The sequence below is a fragment of the Callithrix jacchus genome, chromosome 17 (assembly GCF_049354715.1).
Source record: "Callithrix jacchus isolate 240 chromosome 17, calJac240_pri, whole genome shotgun sequence".
Lineage (NCBI taxonomy): Eukaryota > Metazoa > Chordata > Mammalia > Primates > Cebidae > Callithrix > Callithrix jacchus.
Genome location: NC_133518.1, coordinates 46,072,181 through 46,098,825, shown reverse-complemented (window position 1 = coordinate 46,098,825; position 26,645 = coordinate 46,072,181). Strand labels below are relative to the sequence as shown.

Here is a 26,645-nt window from a genome sequence, read left to right as displayed (position 1 = left end):
CTCTTTACCTTCCTGCTCTCTTAAGAACTGATAGATACTTTTCTTTTTTTGAGACAAATTCTCACTCTGTTCCCCAGGCTGGAGTACAGTGGTGTGATCTTGGTTCACTGCAGCCTCCACCTCCCGGGTTCAAGCAATTCTCTTGCCTCAGCCTCCTCAGTAGCTGGGACTATAGGCGTGCACTGCCACGCCCAGCTAATTTTTGTTGTTTTTTTTTGAGACGGAGTTTCGCTCTTGTTACCCAGGCTGGAGTGCAATGGCGCGATTTCGGCTCACGGCAACCTCCGCTTCCTGGGTTCAGGCAGTTCTCCTGCCTCAGCCTCCTGAGTAGCTGGGATTACAGGCACGTGCCACCGTGCCCAGCTAACTTTTTTGTATTTTTAGTAGAGACAGGGTTTCACCATGTTGGCCAGGATGGTCTTGATCTCCTGACCTCGTGATCTGCCCACCTCAGCCTTCCACAGTACTGGGATTACAGGCAGAAGCCACTGTGCTTGGCTGAACCAATACTTTTTTGTTTGTTTGTTTTTGAGACGGAGTCTTACTCTGGCACCCAGGCTGGATTGCAGTGGCATGGTCTCAGCTCACTGCAGCCTCTGCCTCCCGGGTTCAAGCTATTCTCTGCCTCAGCCTCCTGAGTAGCTGGGACTACAGATGTACGCCACCACGCCCAGCTAATTTTTGTATTGTTAGTAGAGACAGGGTTTCAACATATTGACCAAACTGGTCTTGAACTCCTGACCTCGGATCTGCCCGCCTTGGCTTCCCAAAGTGCTGGGATTACAGGCTTGAGCCAACATGTCTGACCAAACCAATACTTGTAAAAAAAGAAATCAGATTAAAAATATGGAAACAAAAACACATTGTTCACTTCTCATTTATGGAGTGTTGTATTTCCCACTATAGCATTATCCAGACCTCTCTGATATGTTAAGGTAGGTTAGTCCATGGTCCAGTTCCTTTTTCAATTTATTTTTTAGAGTTCCCCCTGACTAGCTTATCATTTCTAAGTTGTAAGAATGACTCTGCCACTGTTTCCTCTGGGCATAGGGCAATAATGTGCACATGAAATGCAGACTTCATTGTGGCTCTATTGCTGTGGTGGTGTTCTATTTAATAATTGCAGAGGACTTGTGCCAGTATAACTTCTGTGCCCACTTCTGTATTTCTAGGAAGTGAAGAGGTAGCATTTCTAGAACTGGAATGAGTAGCCCCTTGCAGAATCAAAAACAGTGTCTACCCTGCTTTTTGAGGGTGTTTATTTAAGCAAAGAGTAACAGGATTCTTTACTGTAGTGAATGTCATTTTCTACATTTAAGTAAATGTTTTATCGGAATGAATCATTACTCTTCTTAATGTGTTATTGTATTCTCTTTTCTTATAGGGGCCAGATCATCAAACAATTTTATTTAATCATGGTGCAGTTCAGAATATTGCTCACCTACTAACCTCACTGTCCTACAAAGTAAGATGTTAAAAATTGTGGCCAGATTTTTATACCTTGTTTGTGATTTCTAGAAAGAGACCCACATATTTTTATTGCTTCTTTGATAATTGTGATCAAAAGTAGTATTTTATAAGTAAAATGCTATAGGGCATCATTTTAGCTTTAGATTATTCTTCAAAAAAGAAAAAAAGCTACACTTGCATCTCTGTTTTTTTAGTATATGGTTATACCATGAGTTCTTACTAATTTTAATTTGCACTAATTAAATAGATTTCAAATCTTTTTTCGATAGGTACCAGTGCCGTAATGCCTTGAAGTATAGAAGCAGTGGGTTTCTATATCAAGAAAGACTTTGGATTTCATATTTGAGACCTTATTTAGCCACAGTGTCTCAGACTTAGCATATACCCACACACACATCAACATTTAAAATGAGTTATGTTTTGTATTTTGAGTTAAAAAGTAAAGTGTTTTCAGACTTATTTAAATTTACTTTATTATCTTTTATATATAAAAGTAAGCAGTGTTGTAATATAGTACCAGGTGTTGAGTTAAAACCTTGGCTATTCATTGTTGTCCATCTACAAGTTGTAGCAAATATTGGGACATAGTCCTTATTGTGTCACATTGCAGTTGGGTATTATAGGAGTTTCTTGCAGAGCAGGGAAGCAGTCATGTTTGTCTTCTGTCCTCTTGCAGTGACTCCCTTCTACTCTTTTAGTCTTTAAATTTATTTCAGGTACGACCTGCTAATGTGCATGTTTTCCTTAACTTAGCTGTCTAGTTTAATCTTGGTAAAGAGCTCATAAGGATAGAAATGGGGAGTGAAGCTAACTTCAAACTAGCCGGGGGCAGGGGAAGGAAACACACTGAGAGCTACTTCCTCTGTCCTGTGCTATGCAGAGGCTAAACCAGTCAGCCCTTGCACATCAGGAAACAGTTATTTGGGTGGCTATTTATTGTTCCTTTACTTCACCTCCTTTGGCTTCATTAATTCCCCCACCTCTTCTTCCATTTCTCCTGTCTTTTCTGCACTAGACTTCCTTATTTACTATAATGATTTGAAAAACCTACAGGTTGTAGAAAGGGGACTAGTCTGGTGACATTACTCTTCTGCCAAGGTTTGGTATATTGACAGAGTGCCATTAATATAGTCTGTGTTCCTCCTGTGCACTAATACATGCTAGTGCTGCAGAGCATTGCCTAGGTGAGGGGCGGGGCTTCTTTATACCCCAGCTACCTATCCTGTGAGTGGTTGTCAACCTCATGTTCCAATTAAAACATCATGTGTAGACTCAGGCTTAGAAATGAAGATGAGATTAGTAAAAGCTGAAAAGAATAAAAAATAACAGATCTCTTAGGAGCTTCTGCAAATTGTAAAGCATATTATATATGGTTAAGAGATTGGACCCTTGATACTGTCCCAAACCAGTAACCTGGTTTTGAGGAATAGTAGCACAATTCATGGGTGTTTTAAAAGTTAGTTTAGTGCATCTCACATTTTTATTGTAACATTGTTTCCTCTCCTTCTGTTCCCTTTCTCCATCCCATGCATAAGAGTAGCTTATTTATTTATTTATTTTGCCTTGAAAGTCACTTGGTAATTAATTGATACTGAGTTCTCTTGTTCTCTTTATCTTACCAACTGTATTTTGTACAGTGCTCTTTTAACTTTGATTAGGGATTTATCTGGTTAAATTTAAATTGCTACTTCCTCATTGGTTGTCTTTTTTCTGTTACTTCAAAATTAATATTAACTTTTATAATTAATTTTAACTTACTGTACTCTTCAGATATACAGGTGTTATAGTTATTTCTTTGAGGCCTGTAATTGTTTTAAGCAGATTTATATAATTTTTTAAGAAGAGTTTAGATTCTGAGACATTAAAATTTGCATTTGCAAAATAAAATAAATGCATTTTTTGTTTGTTTGTTCATTTATTTTTACAGGTTCGAATGCAAGCACTGAAATGTTTCTCAGTTTTAGCTTTTGAAAACCCCCAGGTATCGATGACCCTGGTAAATGGTAGGCTGAATCTTTCAGTGGCACCTACATGATTTAATTGATGAACTTTGTAGACTTAAAGAATTTCCTTAATGATTGTTTGTTTTATTTCTAGTTTTGGTTGATGGAGAATTGTTACCACAGATTTTTGTGAAGATGTTACAGCGGGATAAGCCTATTGAGATGCAGCTCACATCAGCAAAATGGTAAAAATCAGGACAATGTGGGAAGAAAGACACTGGTTTATCAATACCTTAGAGTATTTTTGGACAGCCAAATTTGCTTGCTTCCAATTCCCGTTTTATTTGGGGAGTTTGAAATTTGAAAGTCATGGAGCCGTTCCACATTTTCTTAAATGGATATGAGTTTTTTAGACTCAGCTTATTACTAGTAGTATGCAAAACAGGAACTCTCGTATAGTATCTGAGACGGTCTTCAGAAAATTACTTTATTACGTCCTCAAGCTACTGTTCTTGTTACTTCAGTTGAAGTAATACTGAATTCGATTAGATTTAACCAACTATACTATGCTAAGTATTAAGCCAGGTAAATACAAAGATACAGAAATACGGAGTAAGAATTTATTGGTTGATAACCAAGGGATGATTTCAGAGAATGTGGCTTCCCCATCTTTTGAGAAAAACACACACACACACACACACACACACACACACAAATTCTCATAAAATTGTGATGGTTTGTAAGATATTTATGCAAAGTTGGGTTGTTGTTTTTTTTTTGAGATGGAGTCTTGCTCTGTTGCCCAGGCTGGAGTGCAGTGGCATGATCTCAGCTCACTGCAACCTCCACCTCCCAGGTTCAAGCGAGTCTCCTGCCTTAGCCTCCTGAGTAGCTGGGATTACAGGTATGCAATACCACGCCTGGCTAATTTTTGTATTTTTAGTAGAGACGGGGTTTCACCATGTTGGTCAGGCTGGTCTCAAACTCCTGAGCTCGTGATCCACCCATCTCGGCCTCCCAAAGTGCTGGGATTACAGGCATCAGCTACTGCGCCTGGTCACAGGTTTTATTAGCACATTTCTGGCTCAGATGAGCATTCAGTGCATGTTCTGTAATTATCAATATATGAATGGATGTGTGGAGCACTTGTATAGGGGGGTCTGTGCTAAGTTTAATCTCAGTATTTAAGAAGCTGTACTAATATTTTGTGAGAATTTTGAATTTTCATTCAATTATTCATGTATCATAATTGTTTGGTTTTTGTTTATTTGTATTTTTTGTTTGCTTGCTTTTTGTCTTTAAAACTGAGCATTTGCCTCTCTCAGTAAGGTAATGTTCTCAAGTAAATGGTTTCAGAAAAACAATATGGTAACAAGCCTCAAGATAATAACAGCTACAAATATTTCAACCCTCTGCAGTATAAGTAAAATAATTTTGCCTATTTGTTTATAACTTTCTGTAGAAGCCAAGCATGAGATGTTTTTATTTTTTTCCCTATCTTGCTAAAGGAATGTAATCAAAAAGGAAATTTATTAATTTATATTTCTGAAGCACTAAATGTTCAGTGGCTGCCTAGGGGTACAAGTTAATCATATTCTTATTCAAAGGTAGCTTATAATTATGATAAATTGTTTTTCAGTAGAACCAAATTATTGACTCGTTCCCAAAGCCACTGCTGTTAACCTCTCAATTTTTCATTTCTGATCGATAGTTGTGTTATAAGTTAAATGCCTCTTCTGTGATACTTCTACTGCATTTGGAGTTAGAATATTCCAACTTAACTTCCATTTAAACTGAGATAGTATGTTAATCTTATGTTTTACTTTGAACATTTTTCCCTTTTAATTATGGAAAATTCTAAAGTATGAAGAATACAACATGGGCCCAGCACCTAGCTTCAAAATGTGTCCACTCATTAGGTTATTTATTTTTAAAACTATTTGGTAGGTTTTTGTTTTGGTTTTGGTTTTTTAAATATCTGGCTTACCATCTGTTAAATTAACTGAACCTCCTTGTCAAAATCTTCACCCTCGAGATAAGTGATATTATTTGGTTTTCGATTTTTTAATGAAATCTTAAAGACAAGTAATTTTTCATTTAAAGCTTTAAACCCCAAGAAAAAACTTATTTTCTGTGTCTTATTCCAGTTTAACTTACATGTGTAGAGCTGGAGCAATTCGGACAGATGATAACTGTATTGTATTAAAGGTGAGCTAGTTAATTATCTTTAAAATGTAAAAATTATTCAGTTACCTGTTAAATATCAGTATGATATTTATATTTCATTTTACACATTTGTCATTATTGTATGTGTACATGACATAGAATAATATTAAAAGACCGTGCTTTTTTTTCAGTGGATGTCATATAGTTTTTGAAAATTGATTTTAGATGTGTTTTGAAAGTCAACATGAAATAATTGTCTTATTGTCACAGCCTTTCATTTTATGTTAATTAGGAGGATGTGGAAATTGTAAAAATGTGTACAATTCAGGTGAAATAGAAAATATATTTCATTCTTGATTGTCATTAAATTTATATTACGGTTTTAGAGGCAATTTACCACTTTTACAGAAAAAGACTTTTTATCACTTTCATAGCTGATAATCAAAAGACATGCTGAGAGAAAATATGTAGATAACACATGAAAACAAGAATTGTCATTGTGATATGTCAAATGCAACTTGAACTTTGAAAAATCTAGAGAAAAGACCAGTCCTAAAAGTCCAAAAACCTGGATTCTGGTTTTAGCACTCTCACTACTGACTGGCTTGCTTTATTCTTTTGATACCTGAGACTGTGGATTTCGAAAATTGAAACAATAATTCCTGCTCATCTATGCCACAAGGTTATTGTGAGGAAAAATAATATATTAAATACATTAAAATGTCTTCTTAGCTATAAAAATTAAGTATAAATAAATTGATCATGTCTTTTTAAATATGAGACCTCACATTATCATTGTTCAAAAGGTGATCCCAAGGATAAATGAGCATGAAGAAAACTAATACTTGCTTTAGTCTTTGGGAAAGAGAATTAATTTAATGAGATCTGAAGACCCCCTAAGTAAACAACTCTCCATAGGGTGCCATGGACTTTCATAGCAGTTATCTTGGTTTATTTAATTCTCTAACCTTCCTCTTTTTCTGCATTGGCAAAATGTTAATAAATATTCTTCACGTAGTAGTCACAAGCATTAGATTAAATAATTCATGAATTTATGGTATCAATAAATGTTAGTAACTAGTAATGTTAGGGAAAAGACAATAGGGCCTTTTCCTTGGAAACCTAGGGTTGAGTTATAAAGCTTCTGCTTGCCTAATAGGAAATCAATAGTGAACAATAAAGTGCCAAACTCTGTGGTAAAAGATGTAATAGGAACTTATTATATATAAAAGAGCAAAGCACAGTTAGTTACCTGCAGTATTTGAGGAACACTTTCTATAATTATAACATTTCAATTTCTACTTCCACATTGTCCTTTCAAGTGAATTCATCAGGCTTAGACATAGTAAATGTCTGGAATATTTTTATTGAGAACCTAACGTAGGTAAGTTACCAAAACCAGTGCCAAGATTTTTGAAAGATCTCAGAAGTAAATTTGGACTAGTAGATACCACTGCTAATTCCAGCAAGTTCTGGGAAAAACCTAGCACCTGTGAATGATACATTTCACTTGCATTATAGTAGAACCGGTGGAATATGAGTAATGGTAAGATCACTACAGGTTTTTTTTTTTTTGGGTTTTTTTTGTTTTGAGATGGAGTCTCGCACTGTCACCCAGGCTGTAATACAGAGGCGTGATCTCGGCTCGCTTCTATCTCCACCTCCTGGGTTCAAGCAATTCTCCTGTGTCAGCCTCCCGAGTAGCTGGGACTACATGTGTGCACCACCACACTCAGCTAATTTTTTTGTATTTTTAGTAGAGATGGGGTTTCACCATGTTGGCCAGGATGGTGTCAATCTTCTGACCTTGTGATCTGCCCGCCTCAGCCTCCCAAAGTGCTGGGATTACAGGTGTAAACCACCGCACCTAGCCAATTACTGCAGTTTTAAAGCTGTATTTTGTTTTGGCAACTGTAGGTATGAGTCTCCAAAACATAAACCATATTACTCACTAATGAAAATATAGCATACTTTTTCTAAGGCAAAATCGTTTGTGATTAAATTGCTGGATCTTTTTTAGGTAAATTAGTAGATAGATGGAGCAGAACCATCATACATGATTTGTTAGGGATTCTTAAATGTCTTTTACAAAGCTGTACTATAAAACTTGTCTTATTGGTCCCAAAAGCCTAATTAGAATTTGTATTAATATACTTTGATGTGTGAATAGAGTTTAGCGTACTAGTACAAATGATTAATCGGTACTGAATTTTGCTTGTTTTTGCATTTAAAAAAATATTTTATTCTCTGGAAATTAGTAAAGGAAATACTTGATCACAAACATTACTCCTGATAAAAGTTATTGAGTTGATTCAGTCACTATATGCTTAAGCTTTTACCTGTACCAAAAAACAAATAATCTCACTACCTTTCAGACATTACCTTGTTTGGTTCGAATGTGCAGTAAGGAGAGATTGCTAGAGGAGAGAGTTGAAGGAGCCGAGACACTTGCCTATCTGATTGAACCAGATGTTGAGCTACAGAGAATCGCTAGCATAACGGATCACCTCATTGCTATGCTTGCTGATTATTTCAAGTATCCCAGCTCAGTGAGTGCCATCACTGATATTAAAAGGGTATGTTCTCTTCCTTTTTTTAGCAGCTCAGAGGAGATTTTTATAAAGTTTTTCTTACTGTTTACAGTTTTGAACCAATTGATAACTACAGCTCAAAGCCCTTTTAAATAAAGGATCTTTTATCTTTGCTAATGTAGATAATATTGCTTTGTGAGTTTTCGAATCCAAGTTGAATAATGTTTATTGTGAGAAAGTTTTTACTGAGCAGATAAGCAGTAAACAAAATTTCATTCTGCTGGGCATGGTATCGCGCCCCTGTAGTCCCAGCTACTCGGGAGGCTGAGGTGGGAGGATCGGCCCAGGACTTCTGGGCTATGTCGATCAGGTGTCCGCACTAAGTTTGGCATCAATATGGTGACCTCCCGGGAGCGGGGCACCACCAGCTTGCGTAAGGAGGAGTGATCCGGCCCAGGTCGGAAACGGAGCAGGTCAAAACTCCCATGCTGATCAGTAGTGGGATCATGCCTGTGAATAGCCACTGCACTCCAGCCCGGCAGCATAGCAAGACCATGTCTCTTTAAAAAAAAAAAAAAAGAAAGAAAAGAAAAGAAAATTGAATCCTAACTCCCAACTGAACGTCAAAAGTAGTCGATTCCCCAAGCTGGGTATTGACATAACGGTATAATCTTGTTCATGGTCACAGAATCTTCTGTTGTTATGTTCTCATTCTTTAGGTCAGGAGTAATCTTTTGTTACAGGAGACTAAGTTGTCCCATGTTACTTTTTGCCACAGTCTTTCTGTTTTGTTACCTTTCCCTAGCTTCTCTTTTTTCCAGTTTCATACTGTGCTTTGGGCCTGTATGTGACAGGCTAAAACATCATTTAATCTCAAATTTGGGAACATCAAGGACCAAATTGTGCTTTTTCTGAAAACCTGAGTTCCTTAGAGTAGGTAGATATTTCATTTGACTTGTTGCATCCAGCCTGTTTGCCATATCCATTTCTCTAAGCATAGGAGAGGAACATTCTATAAGAGAAAGGTTATTCAAGGAAGTCATGGTAGAGAGAGCATTACCTCTTAATTAGTAGCCAGTACTGTTTCATGAATGTAACTGTATTTTTCATGCTAGTGGTTCCAATGGTAACTGTTCTCCTTTTGACCTCTCCCTCATGCTTTTGAGTTTCAGAAAATCTCATCTGGTAGGCAGTTGTTCATTTGGCCTTTAACATTGAAAATAAAGCAAACTATTAAGGGTATATCTTTCCTCTGTCTTAAGAAGGGCATAAAATAACCTTCATTGGTATTTCCACTAGTATGTACTCTACCCTCTAGGTATTAATCTTATGTGTCTACTCTTCTTTCAGTAGTGGTGTTTTTTTCAGTCGAAGTGATGGGTTACATACATTTAACCAGTTGCCTTGTCTGTTTTCCTTCTGGTTATTTGTTCACACTGACACTGTATTATTAATACAAAAATACGTGAGCAACTTTTAACTACTGCCTCATGAACACCCTGAGTCAACCACCCCAGGAAGGCAAATAAAATGTTTGGATGGCCATGAGAGTAAGGAAACATTGTTTTAAGAACATGTAGCCTATGCATATGCAAATCATTTAAGTAATATGTAGATTATCCCTTCTGTTAGTTTTTCCATTTCATTTCCATCAGAGTAAAACTGTAACAACAGTAATTCTTAAAAATGACGTCCTTGGCCAGGCGTGGTAGCTCACGCCTGTAATCCCAGCACTTTAGGAGGCCAAGACAGGTGGATCACAAGGTCAGGAGTTCAAGACCAGCCTGGCCAAAATGGTGAAACCCTGTCTCTACTAAAAATACAAGAATTAGCCGGGCATGGTCGCATTGCCTGTAATCCCAGCTACTCGGGAGGCTGAGGCAGAAAACTACTTAAACCGGGAGGCAGAGGTTGCAATGAGCCAAGATCATGCCACCGTACTCCATCCTGGGTGACAGAGCGATACTCTGTCTCAAAAAAAAAAAAAGACTTCCTTATACCAAACTTGAGTAATAGTTTGTTTTGTCAGCTTTATTTTTGATGATGGATTATCCAAAGGTTTCTGACCCCAGAAGTATAGACACTAGACCCACAAAGAGAAAATTTCACATTAATAAGTTTGCGATTTTCATGATATATTAGTTCAAGTCAGTATTATCATATCTTAATTTATGACTAGAAAGTAGTTAAGACTTTAAGAGCAGATACTTTTAGAACCAAAATGAGTGTTGTGTATTAGGAAGTTCTTCCTATAATTCATCAGTGTCTGCTTTGAACAAAAGTTTTGGAACTGTTAAGAATTGCCTTCAGAGAGCCACCCCAAATTATATATATATATTTGTAAAATACATATATTGTCTTTGCTTTTTCTGGAGTTTTTTTGTTACCCACATTATATTACCCCGCTAGATTTTTCCCATCTTCACACACAGTCAGTGACAACTAAAATTCTTATCATTGATCAAGCTATACCACTGTCAGTGTTTTCTAGCTAATAATACCAGTTAGCTCTTTAGAGAGTTTCAAAAAGGGGTCTCAGAATGTTATGAACAACACTTACATTACTGGGTAAGTGAACCTTTTGAAAGTAACTTTGGGAAAAGTGGTACTCATTTGGATGATTACATTAAGGCTTTTAGTTATCAGATTACATTATTGGTAGACTTTGTATAGTTACCTGGTCTTAGTCATTGAAAGGATCTTGAAAATAAGCTTCTGTTTTTATTTTACAGTAGTTTGGTGATAGATCACGTTTATAGAAGAACTGATAATTAGCCAGTTATGCATGTATGAAGATAGCATTAATTGCTTCATGCTGATAATTTTGATAATATTCTTGAAAAAACCCATATTCAACATAAATCTCAAGTAACTGTAATACATAGTAATGGTTACCATAGTATATGGTTTGTTAAGGGTTTTCACAACGGGTTCCCCATTTCTAAAAGCTTTTTAAATGCCCAAATTAGGCCAGCACTACTCTTAATGTTTGAGAAAATTAAGGAAAACCTCCTAAAGACATTGTTGCAGTATCACTCAGGTTATATCAGCTGTAGTCTGGGTCTAGAGAAGTCTAGGTGTGGCTTCTTTTTGAGGAGAACATTTCAGAGAGCTGCTGCAAGCAAGCATTAGTGCCACTAAAGCTACAATTTAGGAACACTGAATTTTTAGGAGTCAGAGATTCACAATGGTTTTTCATATACCAGTGTCAAGTGTAGTGTTCACTTTTAGATAAAAGCATTTGAGGCCACACTGATATAGACACTACAAGGTCTCAGTCCTATGTGAACGGAATCCAAAAATAACTGGGAAATGTAGTTAATGACTGGGAAATTCACTGAAATCTAAAAGTTGTTAACTTTTTTCTTCAACTCAGTTAATGTTATTGAAAGTTTAATTAATGGACTGAGTTGGAACATATCCTTTTTCCCCCATAGCTTGATCATGATTTAAAACATGCTCATGAACTCCGCCAGGCTGCATTCAAGCTCTATGCCTCTCTCGGAGCAAATGATGAAGACATCCGGAAGAAGGTGAGTCTGGGAGAGGGGCGTCCCCCAGTCCTGACAGCCAGCAGGCAGGGAGTGACGTCAACCTGAAAGTCGTGGTGAAGAGCACTAACAGTGACTGTTTGAATATAATAAAGCAGAGTGACTAAAGGCATAATTGAAGAATGAATGGGACCCGGATTTGGGGGGTTGTTTGTTTTTAGAACATAGAGTGGCATGGCCGTGCTGGAATGACAAATAACTGGCGTGCTTTTTTTTTGTGTCATTAATATGAATTATTATGTTGCACATTTTTGCATGTGTTCTGATGAAAATCAATTCTAGCACTGTGAAGCTTCAGACACCTTGAAAGTCCTAACATTAGAATTGTAAATGTTATTTATGGAAATACCTTCTAATGCTATTGAGAAATTCAAATCTCTATTGTATATTGTTCTTTGATATGTGGCTTAGTTTTATGTTTTGATTTTTTTTTTTTTTTTGCTACTGTGCAAGTTTAATGTGAATAAAATCTTTGTGGAATGATGATTTTATGTTTAGTGAGTGGTCATCTGAATTTCCAGCTCCCCAAAAAATGTATGCACTGCTATAGCACCCTTTTGTTACTAAAGCCTAGTTTAACACTGAACTCATCTTCTTGTTAAGAATACTTTTAGGTGAGGAGTATGTGGTAACTAAGCTCTGACCTGGCTCCCTCCACAAACCAAAAAGCTGGAACTTACCACTCAGAAACACGTATAACCTAATAAATTCTACACAAGGCTTTCAGGACCATCAGAGAGTAAAACCACATGTTCTGTCTTGAGGAACCGTAGCAGAAAGAGAAAATTGGTTATTATTTACTAAATTTCCCCATCTGTGTTAGTATTTTAAAGAGCACTGTGAGAGAAATCACAAAGTATTAGAGTTTACCATGATTCAGAGAAGTACTTGAGGCCTGCAGAAAGAGGAGTATGGAACAACCTTACATTTGTTGAAATAACTTGAAAATGAACCATTTCTTGAAGAAACTGAAGTAATAGCAATAAGATTTGATGTGTGAGTAGCTTTGATTTAAAATCAATGCAAAAAGCACAACTAATAAATTGAATGTTTCCATGTACTTCACTTTAGTTCAGTTAACAAGATGTTTTGACTTAAATGTTTTTAGTACATCCTTATGAATATCATTTTTGATACACATAAGTTTTCATTTATAAACTGTTACTTCAAGACAAACATACTAGTGATATGATATGATTTATGGATGTTGGTGCCAATGTTCAGTTTAGGTACGTGGTGTATTGCAAGGGGAGAGGCTTTTACAACAGTAGATTTAAACATTGTTTAAAAGTTGGTCTGTATAACTTAAATACACAGTTATATAGATTTGGATAGTTATTAGGGCCCATTAGAAACAGGAGAAGTATTTTACCCATTCTTACAGCTCTAAAAAGCCATCTCATGGACTGATAGGGAGATAGATAGATGGACTACAATGGGAAATAGGATGTCCATTTGTACTTCCTTGTACTTTTTTGTTAATAAACCATTGTTTTGGAATTAATGACTTAATTTGTGATATCATGTTCTAGAAATACTTGCAACATGACAGTCTAATCAGTAGTCTATTAAAACTTGTATTCATAATGTGTATAATTTCCTGGTAAGGCTAACTACTGATCGTTTCTGTAGAAAGATGACAAATAAAGAAAAAGTTATAATTATTAATTATAGTTTTTTTGTGTGGTAAAGCAAAGATACTGTGATTTTATGTAATGGGGATTATATAGCGTTTTTAGGAAGATATTTAATTTCTGGGGAAATTAAGTGTTTGGATAATTTATAGTTCATAGTAACTACTAAAGAGAGAAATTGTAAAATGGAAACTATAATTTTGTGATAAAATCTGCTTGAAGACTGGCCATAGGAGTGGAAAATTTTTATTTTCAGTGTATAAAACATGATAAATGTTAACACTTTTCTTTTGAGTGCATTTCTATTTATTTTTTTGTTGAAATAATTATTTGGATAGATTTTTATTTACTTTCTCCATGAATATTTATTTCTTATTTACACTTATGTCTTATGAACTTGATTGTATTTTTTGTGTACATCCTTAAAGTACAATGTTTATTGTTTGATTTTTTTTAATGCGATATTTATGATTGCCAAGATGGAATTTCAGTTAACCAAGTCACTGAGTCGAGAAACTGAGTTAATGAGTAGAGAATCTCTGAAAGAAATTTAAAGGACTATAGATCTACTTTCCCCATCCCTACTTCTCCCCCTCAAAAAGCAACAAAAAGTTTGTTTCAGGAAAAAAGAAAAAGTTCAGTTGGTCTGCCATTTAAATTAAAATTGGGAACATAATTCAATACATTTAGTAAATAATATATATCCTAGTGCCCTGTTATGGCCAGTTAAGGAAAGGAGGCAGAATGAAGAAGAGACAGAGTTATACACAGTAGTAAAGGAGAGGGACACCTTCCTTTCTTCATAGAATTGTGTCTCTCTTACTGCTTCTAAAGATTTCTAAAGGTCTGCTGTGTTTTCATTTCTTGATACCTCTTCTCTTTGAGCAAGACAGAATTACGCTGGAGATGGAATGTGACCTGTAGATTGGAGATTTACCACCTCTGCTTTGAAGCAGTGTTGGTGTATTCCCACTAAAATAAAACCAACTGTATATATAACATTCCCTGGGACTTAATAAGCACTCAAGAAATATTTGTTGAATAAATATATAAATGAAAATGCAGAAATCATACACAGAGTGACATTTTTTTAAATTTGTTTGGATTTTTATATATCCTGTGTGGAGCAAAATTGGTATTCTAATTCCAAGCTTTGCATCCTTTATTACTCCATGGCATACTTGAAGATTTCTTAATTTATTGTGATGTCCTGTCAGCTAGAGTGAAGGAGGGTGGTGCTGGTGGAAAGAGTTCTGCAGGTGAGAGTGAAAAATACTACCATTGGCTGTGACATGAAGAGGGAGAAGAAGCCCAAGAAAAGATGGAGGATCACTGAGCCTGGCAACAGTTGCAGCTGGCCATGTTAAATTTAGAAGAATTCAAATTACCTGTGATAACTGATCCTGACCCTGGATTTTGGTTAGAGAGGGTAAGGGCATAGCCAAGAATTGAGAGCTCAGAGGAAGAAGGGTCTAGAACACATTAACAGTAACTGCAGTGACAGCAATGCCAAGTAAAAATTAGCTCTCACCTCTGCCAAAGGGAAAATCTAGTTTCTAAGGATAACCTTTACCACGTATTAATGCTGATTAGGAAGCAGAAGTCCAGTTAATGGGACATTAAAAAGGGAAGAAGTTAAGATATGAAGCAAAATAGATCAACAAACTATTTTGAGTACTGGCATCCCCAGTCAATGGTTAAGTCACAAGAGGCAGCAGTGACAAACAATCCTTTAATTTTGAGATAGATTCTTTTATGACAAATAATTGCTGTTATGAAGACCATCACTTAATGATTAGAACCTGTTGGTCACCAATTAGTTTAGAAGTTGAAAAAGGATTATCTCTCTTTTTCTCTCTTCAAGGAACTAGAACCTGTCAGAAATGTTAGTGAAAACTAAGGAAAATTAAAGTGAAATATAAATTAAAATTCAAGGTATACGAACCAGGATGTTGGTCTTATTTTTGACAAAAGTAAACAGATTAGCCCATGTTAAGTACTTACTGTAACCTTCATTCCCTGGGCATCTGACTAATGGAGCCTTGGAGAAAGCTTTCCTCTTAAATTTGAATACTTATATTTTAGCTGGAGATCTGTTTCGAGGAACTAGAATGTAAGCTCCATGAGGGCAGGGTTTATTTGTATTTTGTTCATCAATGTATTCCCAGCATCTACAACACTGTCTTTGCATAGTTGACACTTAATAAATAATTGATGAATGAATGAATGAATGAAGAAAATGAACACACAAATGGATGAATGAGCCATATTGCATTATTAAGCACCCATTATCTTATATGCTCCCGTCTTAATTAGGAACTTTCCTAATCTCACTAGCAATTCTGTCTGTGTTTAAGGAGAGGAAATTTGAAATAGAGGAAATATACATCTGGTTATATAGTCAGAGGTTTTACTATTATACTTACTCAGTGTAGAGAAAATGCAGGAAATCCCCATTTTCAAGAGGCACATGACCTTGAGGGCTTGTCTTCTACTTGCTTGGCCGTAGACCAAAGAAAACATGTTTTATGATATTGTACTTGCTTCATTTCAAAATAATTTTGATGACTATTTCTTAATTAGAAAATACAGTTCTTGTCTTTCTAAATGTGTGACTTTTAAGAAAGTTTATAGCATTCGCAAGTGTGAATATAGACCACATTTTCTAAGGATAAAAGTATGATTTGGTTTACAGAATTTACCTTTCAGGAATCAACCTATTAGTAAGGTTATATATACTGATATAAAATATTTTTCCAATTAGTGTCTGATTTTTAAGACCAATTATTCAAATCAGCATTGACCAACAACTACCTGCATTGTATAATATTGCCTACTGGGTGGAGGGGAAGAGGTAGACAGGAAGGGGAGAATAAAGATCAACAAGGTATAGCCTTAAAACTCAGCAGTTATAATAAAACCTCAGTAAGTCAGAGAAAAGTAAGGAATGACCCGTAAGAATTTGCTAAGGGCTCAGAGAAGTATTTAGAACCGATTAAATAGACATGTTTATCCATGGAGCCATCCTTGAGTCAATTTGGAATTTAATAGCTCAATTTTTGGTTATTTTAAATACCTTCTAAATGCTTTTCATTTTACATTTTCAAGAATTGAAAACATGAACTCTTAAGCTTTTGTTCCTTAAAGGAAAAAAATTGTCCAATCACAATGGCTTTATATGATGTGTGAAGAAAGCCAAGAGTGCGATTTTTAATTTTTTTTTTTTTTTTTTGAGAAGTACAGGCAGAAGAAAAAAAGAAAAGCAATGAAAAAGAATTTGTCTTCCATCCTTTTTCCTAGCAAAGGAAGTTTTAACTGCAGAATCATTGTAAATATGTGATGTAATGTATTTAAAATATTTAGCACAGTGTCTGCCACATAATAGGTGCTTAATAAATGGAAGTGTTTTTTAGAATATCTAAGTAATTCATTGGAAGATTTAAAAATATATTTTTAAGCATATTAAAAGAAAAGATGACCAACATCGAAGGTGTAAATAAGAGGTTTGCAATGAAGAAAGTGATTTTATGCTATACATTTCTAAAACTTTAAATTATTCCAGTAAAATAAGTTATCTTTTAGAAACATAGTTCCTTTCTGTGTTTTCTGATAACAAGATGTCTTTTTTGTTTGATAATTTAATTTTAAAATTTAAAATACTAATTTTTAAAACTATTGTCATAGCATACCCTCCAAAGTGTATTAATAATTAGTTAAAATCATAGATAATAGATGTCTTAAGAAAAGTAAGGAGGCCAAAATCTATTTAACTTTGATCGCCTAAGTATTACTGTTCATGGTTGTCATGGATGTCATTTCTTCAGAGTCATCATTCATATGAAACCGTATCCCAAAAATATATGTTCACATTTTGAACCAGTGTAATTTTTTTTTGTATTTTCAATGCTGTAAGATTTTAAAGCATATTTGTAAATTAGGTCACTCTTTCTTAATATATTTCTACTATCTCTAAAGATTGCTGGCTTGGCATGGTGGCTCACGCCTATAATCGTAGCACTTTGGAAGGCTTAGGCAGGAGGATTGCTTTAGGTCAGGAGTTCAAGACCAGCCTAGGGCAACATGGCGAAACCCTATCTCTACAAAAAAAATAGAAAAATTATCCAGGTATGGTGGCACGCGCCTGTGGTGCCAGCTACTTGGGAGGCTGAGGTGGGAGGTTCACTTGAGCCCAGAAGGTTGAGGCTGCAGTTAGCCATGATCACACCATCACACTGCTGCACCACTGCACTCCAGCCTGAGCGACAGAGTGAGACTCTGTCTCAAAAAAAAAAATAAATTGGTGAGCATGCATTCGCTTTGAACATTTTTATTTATTACTAGTTGATCTTCTGGGTAACAGTATAAATGTGCTGTGAATTTATATTGTTAAATATTTTTCAAAGTTTAATGATTCTAAATGGTCATTAAAAGGCACAGTATCAAAATTTTGTATTTGACTCTACCATGAAATCAGGCAGATGCAAGGGATTATTTCTGAATAATCCTGCATATTGAAACAAACACCTTGTACATTTTGAAGGTTTTCCATAGTACCACAGAAGTAGCATCCTTCAGGACTTGGCTCTGCTACTGAATAGCAACAAATTCATTTGGAATTCGTAATTCCTTGCCTCAAACTTTGGTTAAGTTTTTAGTTATCTTCTTAAATCCATCAAAGAAATTTATATGAACCTTGCAACATTCATTCACAATGGTAAGTATTTTTAAAGAAATAACCCTGACAGGACCAGGTTTTGCCACTTGCCCACAGTATTGAGACCTTTGGCCTTCAACATACTGAAAGAAGCAAACCTGGGAGTGATAATGCTATATACATAATAGAGGTATTTATAAAATAATGAATTTTTATTTCATAGTTTCATTAAATGGAGATATAAAATTGAGTGTTATACCATTTGTGGTATGTCCTTTGCTTAAGCCATTGAAAGTATGATGTACAAGTTGGTTGTTTTATTGTTTATTTTCTAGTTAAAAGACATGTTATATACACGAAGAAATGGTCTAAAATATCTTTATTAGGTCTGTAAATCTAAAATTTGTGACTTAGTTGGATTTTCAAGAAGATTCTTTTGGGAAATGAATGAAATGTTTGGAATAATTATATATTTATGGAATAGTAGACCTTGAAAAGATTAGGATTATGATAAGAATCAGGGATTGTTGCTATACTCTTTCCTGTGATTAAAATGCTAGCATAGGGATTGGTAAACTACAACCTGTGGGTACTATTACCTGCATTATAATTGTATAGCTTTGCAAGATAAAAATGGTTTTTCATTTTTTGATGGTTGGGGAAGAATTAAAAGAAGAATGTTTCCTGACACATATGAAAAGGAAATTAAATTCAAGTTTATGTCCATAAGGTTATATTGCTGTACAGCCTTGTTGGTTTATGTGTTGACTTTGACTGTTTTGTACTACCAAGGCAAGTTGAGTAGTTTGAGTAGTTGTGACAGAATTGTATGGCCCATAAAGTCTAAAATATTTACTGCGTGACCCTTACAGAAAAGGTTTGCCCACCCTGTGCTAATACTGCACAGCTAAGTAGAAACTCTCATAAACCATTTTTGTGAAATACCAAACTTCTTATATGCCTGTGTATACTGGCATATAGGAAGAAAGAGGTCCCTGACCAGAAGAGGGAGAAGGCAGTTGTTGGACTTTCTGAAGAAGGGCATTATCAGTTGTTGACAGTAGACATTGTCACTGGATACTTTTCTACATACTGATTCCTTGTTGGAATGATTTTGGCATGTGACAGCTTCTAGAAAAATTAGATTAAAACTGTGGCTTTGGGTCATCATTAGAAATCCTATTGGGTTTGGATTAGAAATCGTAGGATTTCCCATAATTAGAAATCCTTTGGGTCATAATTAGAAGTCCTATTCAGCAAGGTTGTCTGAATAAGATTTTTCACTAGGCTCGAGAGAAAAAAACAATCTAGTTCAGTTATTAAGCAAATATCGATTAAGCCTTTGCTAAATATAAAGTGTTGTGTTAGGAGGTATGGGCCATGCAAAAATCCTATAATTCAGATACTTAAGTCATCAGAATCTGAGAAACCATATGCAACAGAAATATAACTACTACCATTTGTTAAGTACTCACTATGTGCTAGACCCTGTGCTAAGCATTAGCACATTCTCTCCCTTAATCCTCATTCCACCCTATGAGATAGTTTTTGCAGATCAGGAAATCAGCAATTTGACCAAGGCCACCCAGCTAGTAAGTGGTAGAGTCTCTCTGTCTTACCTGTCTCTCTGACTCCATAGCCTATGTTTTTTTTTTCTTTTCGTAGCCTATGTTTTTAACTATTACATCACTTTACACATGTTAAGTTAAATACCATTATCAGACCCAAATTATGACATAAAATGGCAAGAAATTTTACAAAAGAGTATATGATTAGTCTGAAAAGAAAATGCTACAAATTGAGAGAACTTAGTATATAGTTTAATAGTTTGTCTTAGCTGTTTGCAAAGTATTAGATTCATTTCTCTCACATAGCTTTTGGTACTAAGTGGGTAATGAGATGCCTTAATTCATCTGTCCACTCATATGTAACATTGATGATGTACTTCCTTTGTGCACAGAATGAAGCAGAAGACTGGCATGTACTTTGTGAATACTTGCGATTTAATGTAGTTAAGAAGATGAGACACTAAATTACTATATAGTAATTCCAGAACCTTGTGTGTTTAAAAGTCTTGATCATGTTGAAAGCCAGTTTTGCCATGAATAATGCACTCAGATCTGATTAAGATAATGACTGTAGGCCAGGCGCGGTGGCTCAAGCCTGTAATCCCAGCACTTTAAAAGGCCAAGGTGGGTGGATCACGAGGTCAAGAGATCGAGACCATCCTGGTCAACATGGTGAAACCCCGTCTCTATTAAAATACAAAAAAAATTAGCTGGGCACGGTGGGGCGCGTGCCTGTAATCCCAGCTACTCAGGAGGCTGAGGCAGGAGAATTGCCTGAACCCAGGAGGCGGAGGTTGCCATGAGCCGAGATCGTGCCGTTGCACTCCAGCCTGGGTAACAAGAGCAAAACTCCGTCTCAAAAAAAAAAAAAAGATATGACAGTAATCGAAATAGCCTATTATGAATGAGTCTGGAAGATTCCCTCTCTTAATAAAGAAGTTTATTTGGAAGATTTCTCATGTTCTAAAATACTAAAATCACTTGTTCAGAAGTTTTAACCTATAGAAAAGGAGGGACCTCCATATCTATGTTTCTTCTGCATTAATTTTAAATGTTTTTTCTAAGGATGCTGTCTAAATATGATTATATTTTATTCTAGAGAGGAAGTATCCAGAATTATATATCAAGATACTTATTCCAGCATTTTATTCTGTAGACAGCTTCTTTATAGGAATAGAATTAAACTTCAGGCAACATTTTGAAATCTTTGAATCTGTTAATGAGTTACTCCTTTGTCAGTGGTTGTCACTAGAATGTAAGCTACATAAAGGCAGCACCTGGCATATTGTAGGGGTAATACTTTATCTTTTGAGTAATTTGTGTGTGCTTGGACCTGAAACTTTAGCCAGCTAACCTGTAGGATAATAAAAACTATGAGGTATGTGGCTGTGTATATAGAGGAATAGGGGCTGAACAGCCATTGTGCTGTGCAGTTCCTGGGGCAGTGAATCATTCATGTCCCCAGGATGGCAAATAGAAAAAGAGAGATGGAAGTCTCAGTTATTTGCATCCTAATTTATAATGGTTTTATTTATGTTAAAAGTATAATTCAGTGGCTGTTTAGGCTGTATTCTGCCATTAAGCTAATGATTAAACTTCATGAAATTGAACTCATACTAGAGAAATATTTTTTGATAGAAATATTGATCTAATTTTCTACAGTATAAGTATTTCTGATGTAATATGTTTAAATCTTTAATTTTGGGGGAAAGAAAAAGTCGACTTAAGAGAAAACTTCCACATTTCCACAAAGTATAGAAAAGTTTAGAACGTTCTTCTAATGTTTTTTCTGAACATTTAACATAAACGACTTTTCCAGCTGTAAGAAAAGTAAAAGTGTAAATGACCACAGGTATAAATGACAAAAAAAATCATGAGGCTTAAAAACAAAAATGAAATAAAGAAACTTAAGAATGGACCCACAATAAGTACCCCTCTTCTTTATCTTCTACACCTAAAGGGAAGTGATATAGCTCCCAGACAGGCAGGCAGGTCTACAGGAGAGTCTAGATGCTGATTTAATTCAGTACCTTCAAGAGAAAGGACCAAAAAGAGGTCCTGCAGACCATCTCTTAGATGGTGGGTTTTTTAGGTCTCCAGCTGAGAGAAGACAGATATTTCCTCCCACCCCATGCCTCCCAAATATGGTTCTGTTGACTCAAGAACGTGGTGTTAGAGAAATTTGATAGGAATGTGGGAGTGGATAGCAATGAAAGAGAGGAGGGAAGAAATACTTGGTCAAATGTTTACTGAGACCCCAAAATATGATATATTCATCAGTGATCTGTTCTAAGAGAAGCTGAACAGCTTTTTTTCATTTAGAAAAGAACAAAGTCTGGGCACAGTGGCTCACGCCTGTAATTCCAGCATTTTGGGAAGCCGGGGTGGGTAGATTTGAGGTCAGGAGTTCAAGACCAGCCTGGCCAACATGGTGAAATCCTGTCTCTACTAAAAATACAAAAATTAGCCAGGTGTGGTGATATGCGCCTATAATCCCAGCTACTCAGGAGGCTGAGGTGGGAGAATGACTCGAACCCAGGAGGCGGAGGTTGCAGTGAGCCAAGATCTCACCTGGGTGACAGAGCGAGAGTTCATCTCAAAAAAAAAAAAAAAAAAAGTAAGAATGAATGAAAAGAAGAAACAAAACAAAACTGCTTTTTACTTTAAAAATTATTTGCTAGAGGAAAAGATCCGAAAATCTTACATTGGAGCAGTGGCACAGATATTACATAACTGGGTGTGGATGGGAAACCCTACAGTTTTTATTCACAACAGAGAATGGAATTTGTGGCTAAGGACAATAGAATATTGGTTCCATTTGGTTACTATGCTAAAGCTAGGTCCTGATTCTAAAATGGAGGTCAGATGAGTTGAAATCTCAGTGGAACCCTGTGGTTTCTTCCCAGTTTTTCTTGGCTTATCTTTTCACTGGCTGACATCCTCACTGACCTTTGCCATTTGTACCCCCAACCAAAGCTGAGTCGTTGATTTGCCATTTTCTCTCTGGGAGGTCCTGTAAAGTGTATCTTTTTTCCCTTCTTGTTTAGTTTATTAATGATGTCCTCTCTTACCAACTATAGTATACTATCTTTATTGGCTCAAGATGTCAATATATAGTCTGTGGTTTCTACAGCTATTATAACTTTTTATAGTTCTTTTCCTTTTCCCCTGTTTTCAAAGTGATATCTCAATTTAGTCATTAAGGCTAAGCAAAAAATCTCATTCTTAGGGCATAGCGAGTAGAAAGGACCTCACACTGGAGGTAAGAAAACCTGGGGGGGTCACAGAGGGTGCTCAGGCTGTTCTGTTGCAGTTTGCCTGAAGAACCTGGACCAGTGACTTAATCTTACTGAACTGCAAAGACCTCAGATACGATTTCTGAGACCTCTTCAGATGTTAACGTTATTCAGCTTAAAAATGAACAGGCACAAATGTGTTTAGTTCTGTCAGATAGTTAGGTCCACTGCATTAAGAGGATGCAGTAAGAGAATTGGTCTTCCATTTGAACTGATTTAGGAGCAAGCACTGCAGCTGCCCTTACTTGATTCATGGAAGACCATGCACTGTTGGAGATTTGGGATCTTGATTTGTTTTTTGGTGTTTGGTTTATTTTTGCTTTGCTTTGTTTTAATAAAGGATAAATGGTATGAGGATGTACTCGGGAATAATACACATTAGGCACTCAAGCATTTCCATGATGTATATGGCATATGGCATCATGTTTTCAGGTATCCTGTGATCATCTTAGGAAATCACATGGTCACTTCCTAAAACCTAGGGAAAGACTGGTTTTCCGTTTTGGGGAATGGATCTCTCCCCTGACTCCTACTGGTTCTACTCAGTCTACCCAGATAACTGGTTGTACATGCCTATTTCATTCTAGTATCTGCCTTGTTGCCTTATGGCCCTTCTTTTTCTTGCCTAGTCTTTACCCTATTTCCAAAACTAGTATCTTGATGGTGCTGACATGAGATCTTGGGTTTATAGTGCTCATTTCCCCCCCAAAAAAAAATTTAAGTGAGGAACAAAACTTCAAATAAATGATGCTGCTAGGAAAGACTCAAGTGTGTTCCTGGGACTTGTCTATATTGACACTATGAGACTAAAGCATTGCTATCCACACCCAGCAGGTCCAGTCTCTGTTATACATCCTTTTTCCTTGCCAGACCTGCTTTCTGACCTCCTTGTGCTGCATGCACCCTGCATCATGCTTGGCTGCTTAGTCCCTCCTGCTTTAACTAGAATCTGGATTTGATACCTTATCCACTTAGATCTTAAATGGCTGCTACTTATGACTTTCAAAGTTTAATTCCAGATCCTTAGTCTTTCTGTTCAGTTCTGTCTTGTTATTACTCATAATCCATTAAAACTTTCTCTGGAAACTTTCAAAAAAGTCCATTTGGAATTAGGCTGTATTTGCCTGGCTATTGTGCACATTCACGTAAGTGATTGATTTTAAGAGAGAGCCCACTTTGCCACCGACTCCCTTGACACTCCCCTCCCCCCCACAACCCTCCCACTTTGAATAGTCTGAGAAGTTTGCCAACACCACCAAGAATCTACCTGGTTTCAGCTTCCACATATTTTGCTTGACCTGGTTTCTACACAGTTGAAGCTGAAGTCCAAGCTGAAGTTTTTCTAGTATCTGAAGAAAGTTTCATCCTGGATAAAGCTGGAAGAATAGTTTGTTTTGCTTTTTCAAAGACCATATCTCTGACTCTTTTAGTTCTTCATGTGCTCAGAGGAGAAGATGGTTTATGTCCTGGCCACAGTTAAATTGTGGACCCACTAGAGCTCATGGAGGGCTGGGAAGTTCCCTTGTAGTGAAAGGCCCATTCTCAAGGTGTCAGAGTTCTTGTGTATACCATAAACCACCACCTTAGTATTATCTGGATTCTGCATTTTCCCCCAAGATCCTCTGGACTGAGTGTTCCTCTTTCCCACCAGTCATGAAAGTCTTGCCAACTCCAGGGCACTCAGATCCTGTTGTAATAGATCATTATCCACTCCTTCAAGAGTCACAGTGCAAGAGACAGTTGCACAAAAGCATGTTATAAAAACTAAAGACACCAGCAGGGAGGTATACAATACCTGGTCCATTGACCTAAAATGGTCAGTTGAGTATGCAATATTTTTTATGTGATTTAATTCTGTAGTTAAGTTTACAGTCCAGGCCCTTAGAAAAGCCTAGAAAGAAATATGGCCTCCTCCACTCTCAGGATTCAATCTACTAAAAGTACTCCTTATGGCTGTGCACAGTGTCTGTGTAACAGAGGGCACTGTCTCTTTTTCTTTTTTAGCAGATCCAACCAGCTATGCCACAGGGCATATTTGCTGAGCTATGGCGAGGAGTCTCCAACAAGAACCATGAGGGAGAACAACTTCCAGCTTTACTTGGCATTGCTCTTACATCCTGGAAGGACCTAAGATGCCTTTGCAGGGTGCTAGGACTTGGCACCCTCCATCATATCAAGGCTGTGGAGCACGGTACTGGGGTTGTTAAAAGGCACCATGGAGAACATGTTTTATTGCTCTTGGCTTTCCAACCCCATGTTTGAAAAGCTGTCTGGTGCACTGTTAAACCTTCCTATGGGTCAGAGGGCTGTAGCAGCAGCTACCGCCAGCTCCTTCCCTGCTGACCTGCAAACTTTTTCTCTGGACTGGATTCCAAACCTTTTCCTGTCTTGTGATTACATTTTTGTCCTCATTTTTGTCAGTATATTCACTATAATGCCCTTTGTATCTATATACAGATGGTCTCCATGGCCTCAAGTTTGCAAAACTTTGGTTAGATGATATTGCACATACCCTTTTGGAATTCAAAATTTACATTTTAATTTTGTATTATTTTCACTCTCACTACCAGACTCCTATCTTGAAGGAGAAGGTGGGCTAGAGATTCAAGTAGCATACTTTCTAGAGCCCTAGCAGGGTTACTGAATTCTCTCCATGACAAGTTCTGTTACAAATTTAGGCCTTCTGCTGTAGACATCCTGATAGACTATGGTCTAAGAAGGGTCAACTTGTGCCTGAAAGGAAGACACCTCCAGATCGTTTTATGTCCTGACTGGGAAAGTTTTTACCAGCCACCTTATAGCTATACTCTGTCACCAAAGTATCAGGCACCGTATACCCCTAGAAACTTTAAAAGAAAGCACTAAGCTACACTCTTAATGTTACAGTGATTGGGCTGTAATGATTTTCCATGTCCTAGATTGTAAAACTTGTATTCTCGAGAAAGGATGTCTTCCTGCCTTCCCTTTGTAGATGCTTGTTTCAGTCTATGGCCCCATGGTCCTTGTCATTCCTAAGGTGCTCTTGCTACCATGAAATCAAGCACTATAGCACTGAAACACTTAATTGTGCTTGCTTATTCAATACTGTGAGTTTGGTAGAAGCAAGGGCTTTCTCTTCCTCACTATTTTGTCTTTGAGTTTCAAAACCATGCCTGGCACTCTCTAGGCACTCATATATTTGCTAAATACATAATTATAGAAATGCAAGTAGAAGCTGTGCCGTTTACCTTTCCTTGTCTTCTCCTGGATTTTTAACATTCCAACTAGACCTGAAACATTCTCCAGCCTCTCCTCACCTGCCTTCTTCCCATGTTCCTTCTAAACATGATAGTTTTGCCCAGACTGACTAACATGATCCTTGTTCACCTGTTGATTACAAAGGATTGGAGATAAAATAATCATTGCTCTATCTCCTCATTTTACTGATGGCCTAGAGAGGTAAAGTAAATTTCCCACGATTGTACAGCAGATCCACTCTATAGCATTCCATTTCCCCAGCTTCACCCACCAGGCTGGCTACCTACTCATTTTATTTCTGATCACCACCCTATTCCGTCTCCACAGGTTCTTTGATATCTGCCTTTCTAACTTTGGGAAGAAGAATACAGTCTGGACTTGTACCCATACTAAGCTTGTAGAATGTTCTGTCCCATCTCTTGTGTGGAATTAGGATTTTTCTTGGTGCTACGCAATTTCAGGGATTTGTGACCTGTGGCTATACTGAGATATATTTTATTAAATGTCTATATGATTGCTACACCATTCCTGTTCTTTGGTAGATTTATGTCTTTAGTTGAATGTAGCCAGGAAACTTTATCTAGAAACCTCTTTC

The 26,645-nt window shown here is 36.6% G+C and overlaps 1 protein-coding gene across 12 annotated transcripts in view; it reads left to right on the top strand.

Moving 5' to 3' along the window:
• ARMC8 (armadillo repeat containing 8) overlaps positions 1 to 26,645 on the top strand; it is a 110,944-nt gene that overhangs the window by 45,403 nt on the left and 38,896 nt on the right. For 8 of the 12 annotated variants that reach the window (XM_035277920.3, XM_035277917.3, XM_035277919.3 and 5 more), the window contains 6 exons: positions 1,385 to 1,465; positions 3,398 to 3,473; positions 3,568 to 3,658; positions 5,561 to 5,621; positions 7,955 to 8,155; positions 11,548 to 11,643. In XM_035277920.3, the coding sequence (XP_035133811.1) occupies positions 1,385 to 1,465; positions 3,398 to 3,473; positions 3,568 to 3,658; positions 5,561 to 5,621; positions 7,955 to 8,155; positions 11,548 to 11,643 (606 nt within the window). The remainder of the gene's footprint in view (positions 1 to 1,384; positions 1,466 to 3,397; positions 3,474 to 3,567; positions 3,659 to 5,560; positions 5,622 to 7,954; positions 8,156 to 11,547; positions 11,644 to 26,645) is intronic. The other 4 variants (XM_078354137.1, XM_035277921.3, XM_078354136.1 and 1 more) reach the window with 1 other exon arrangement.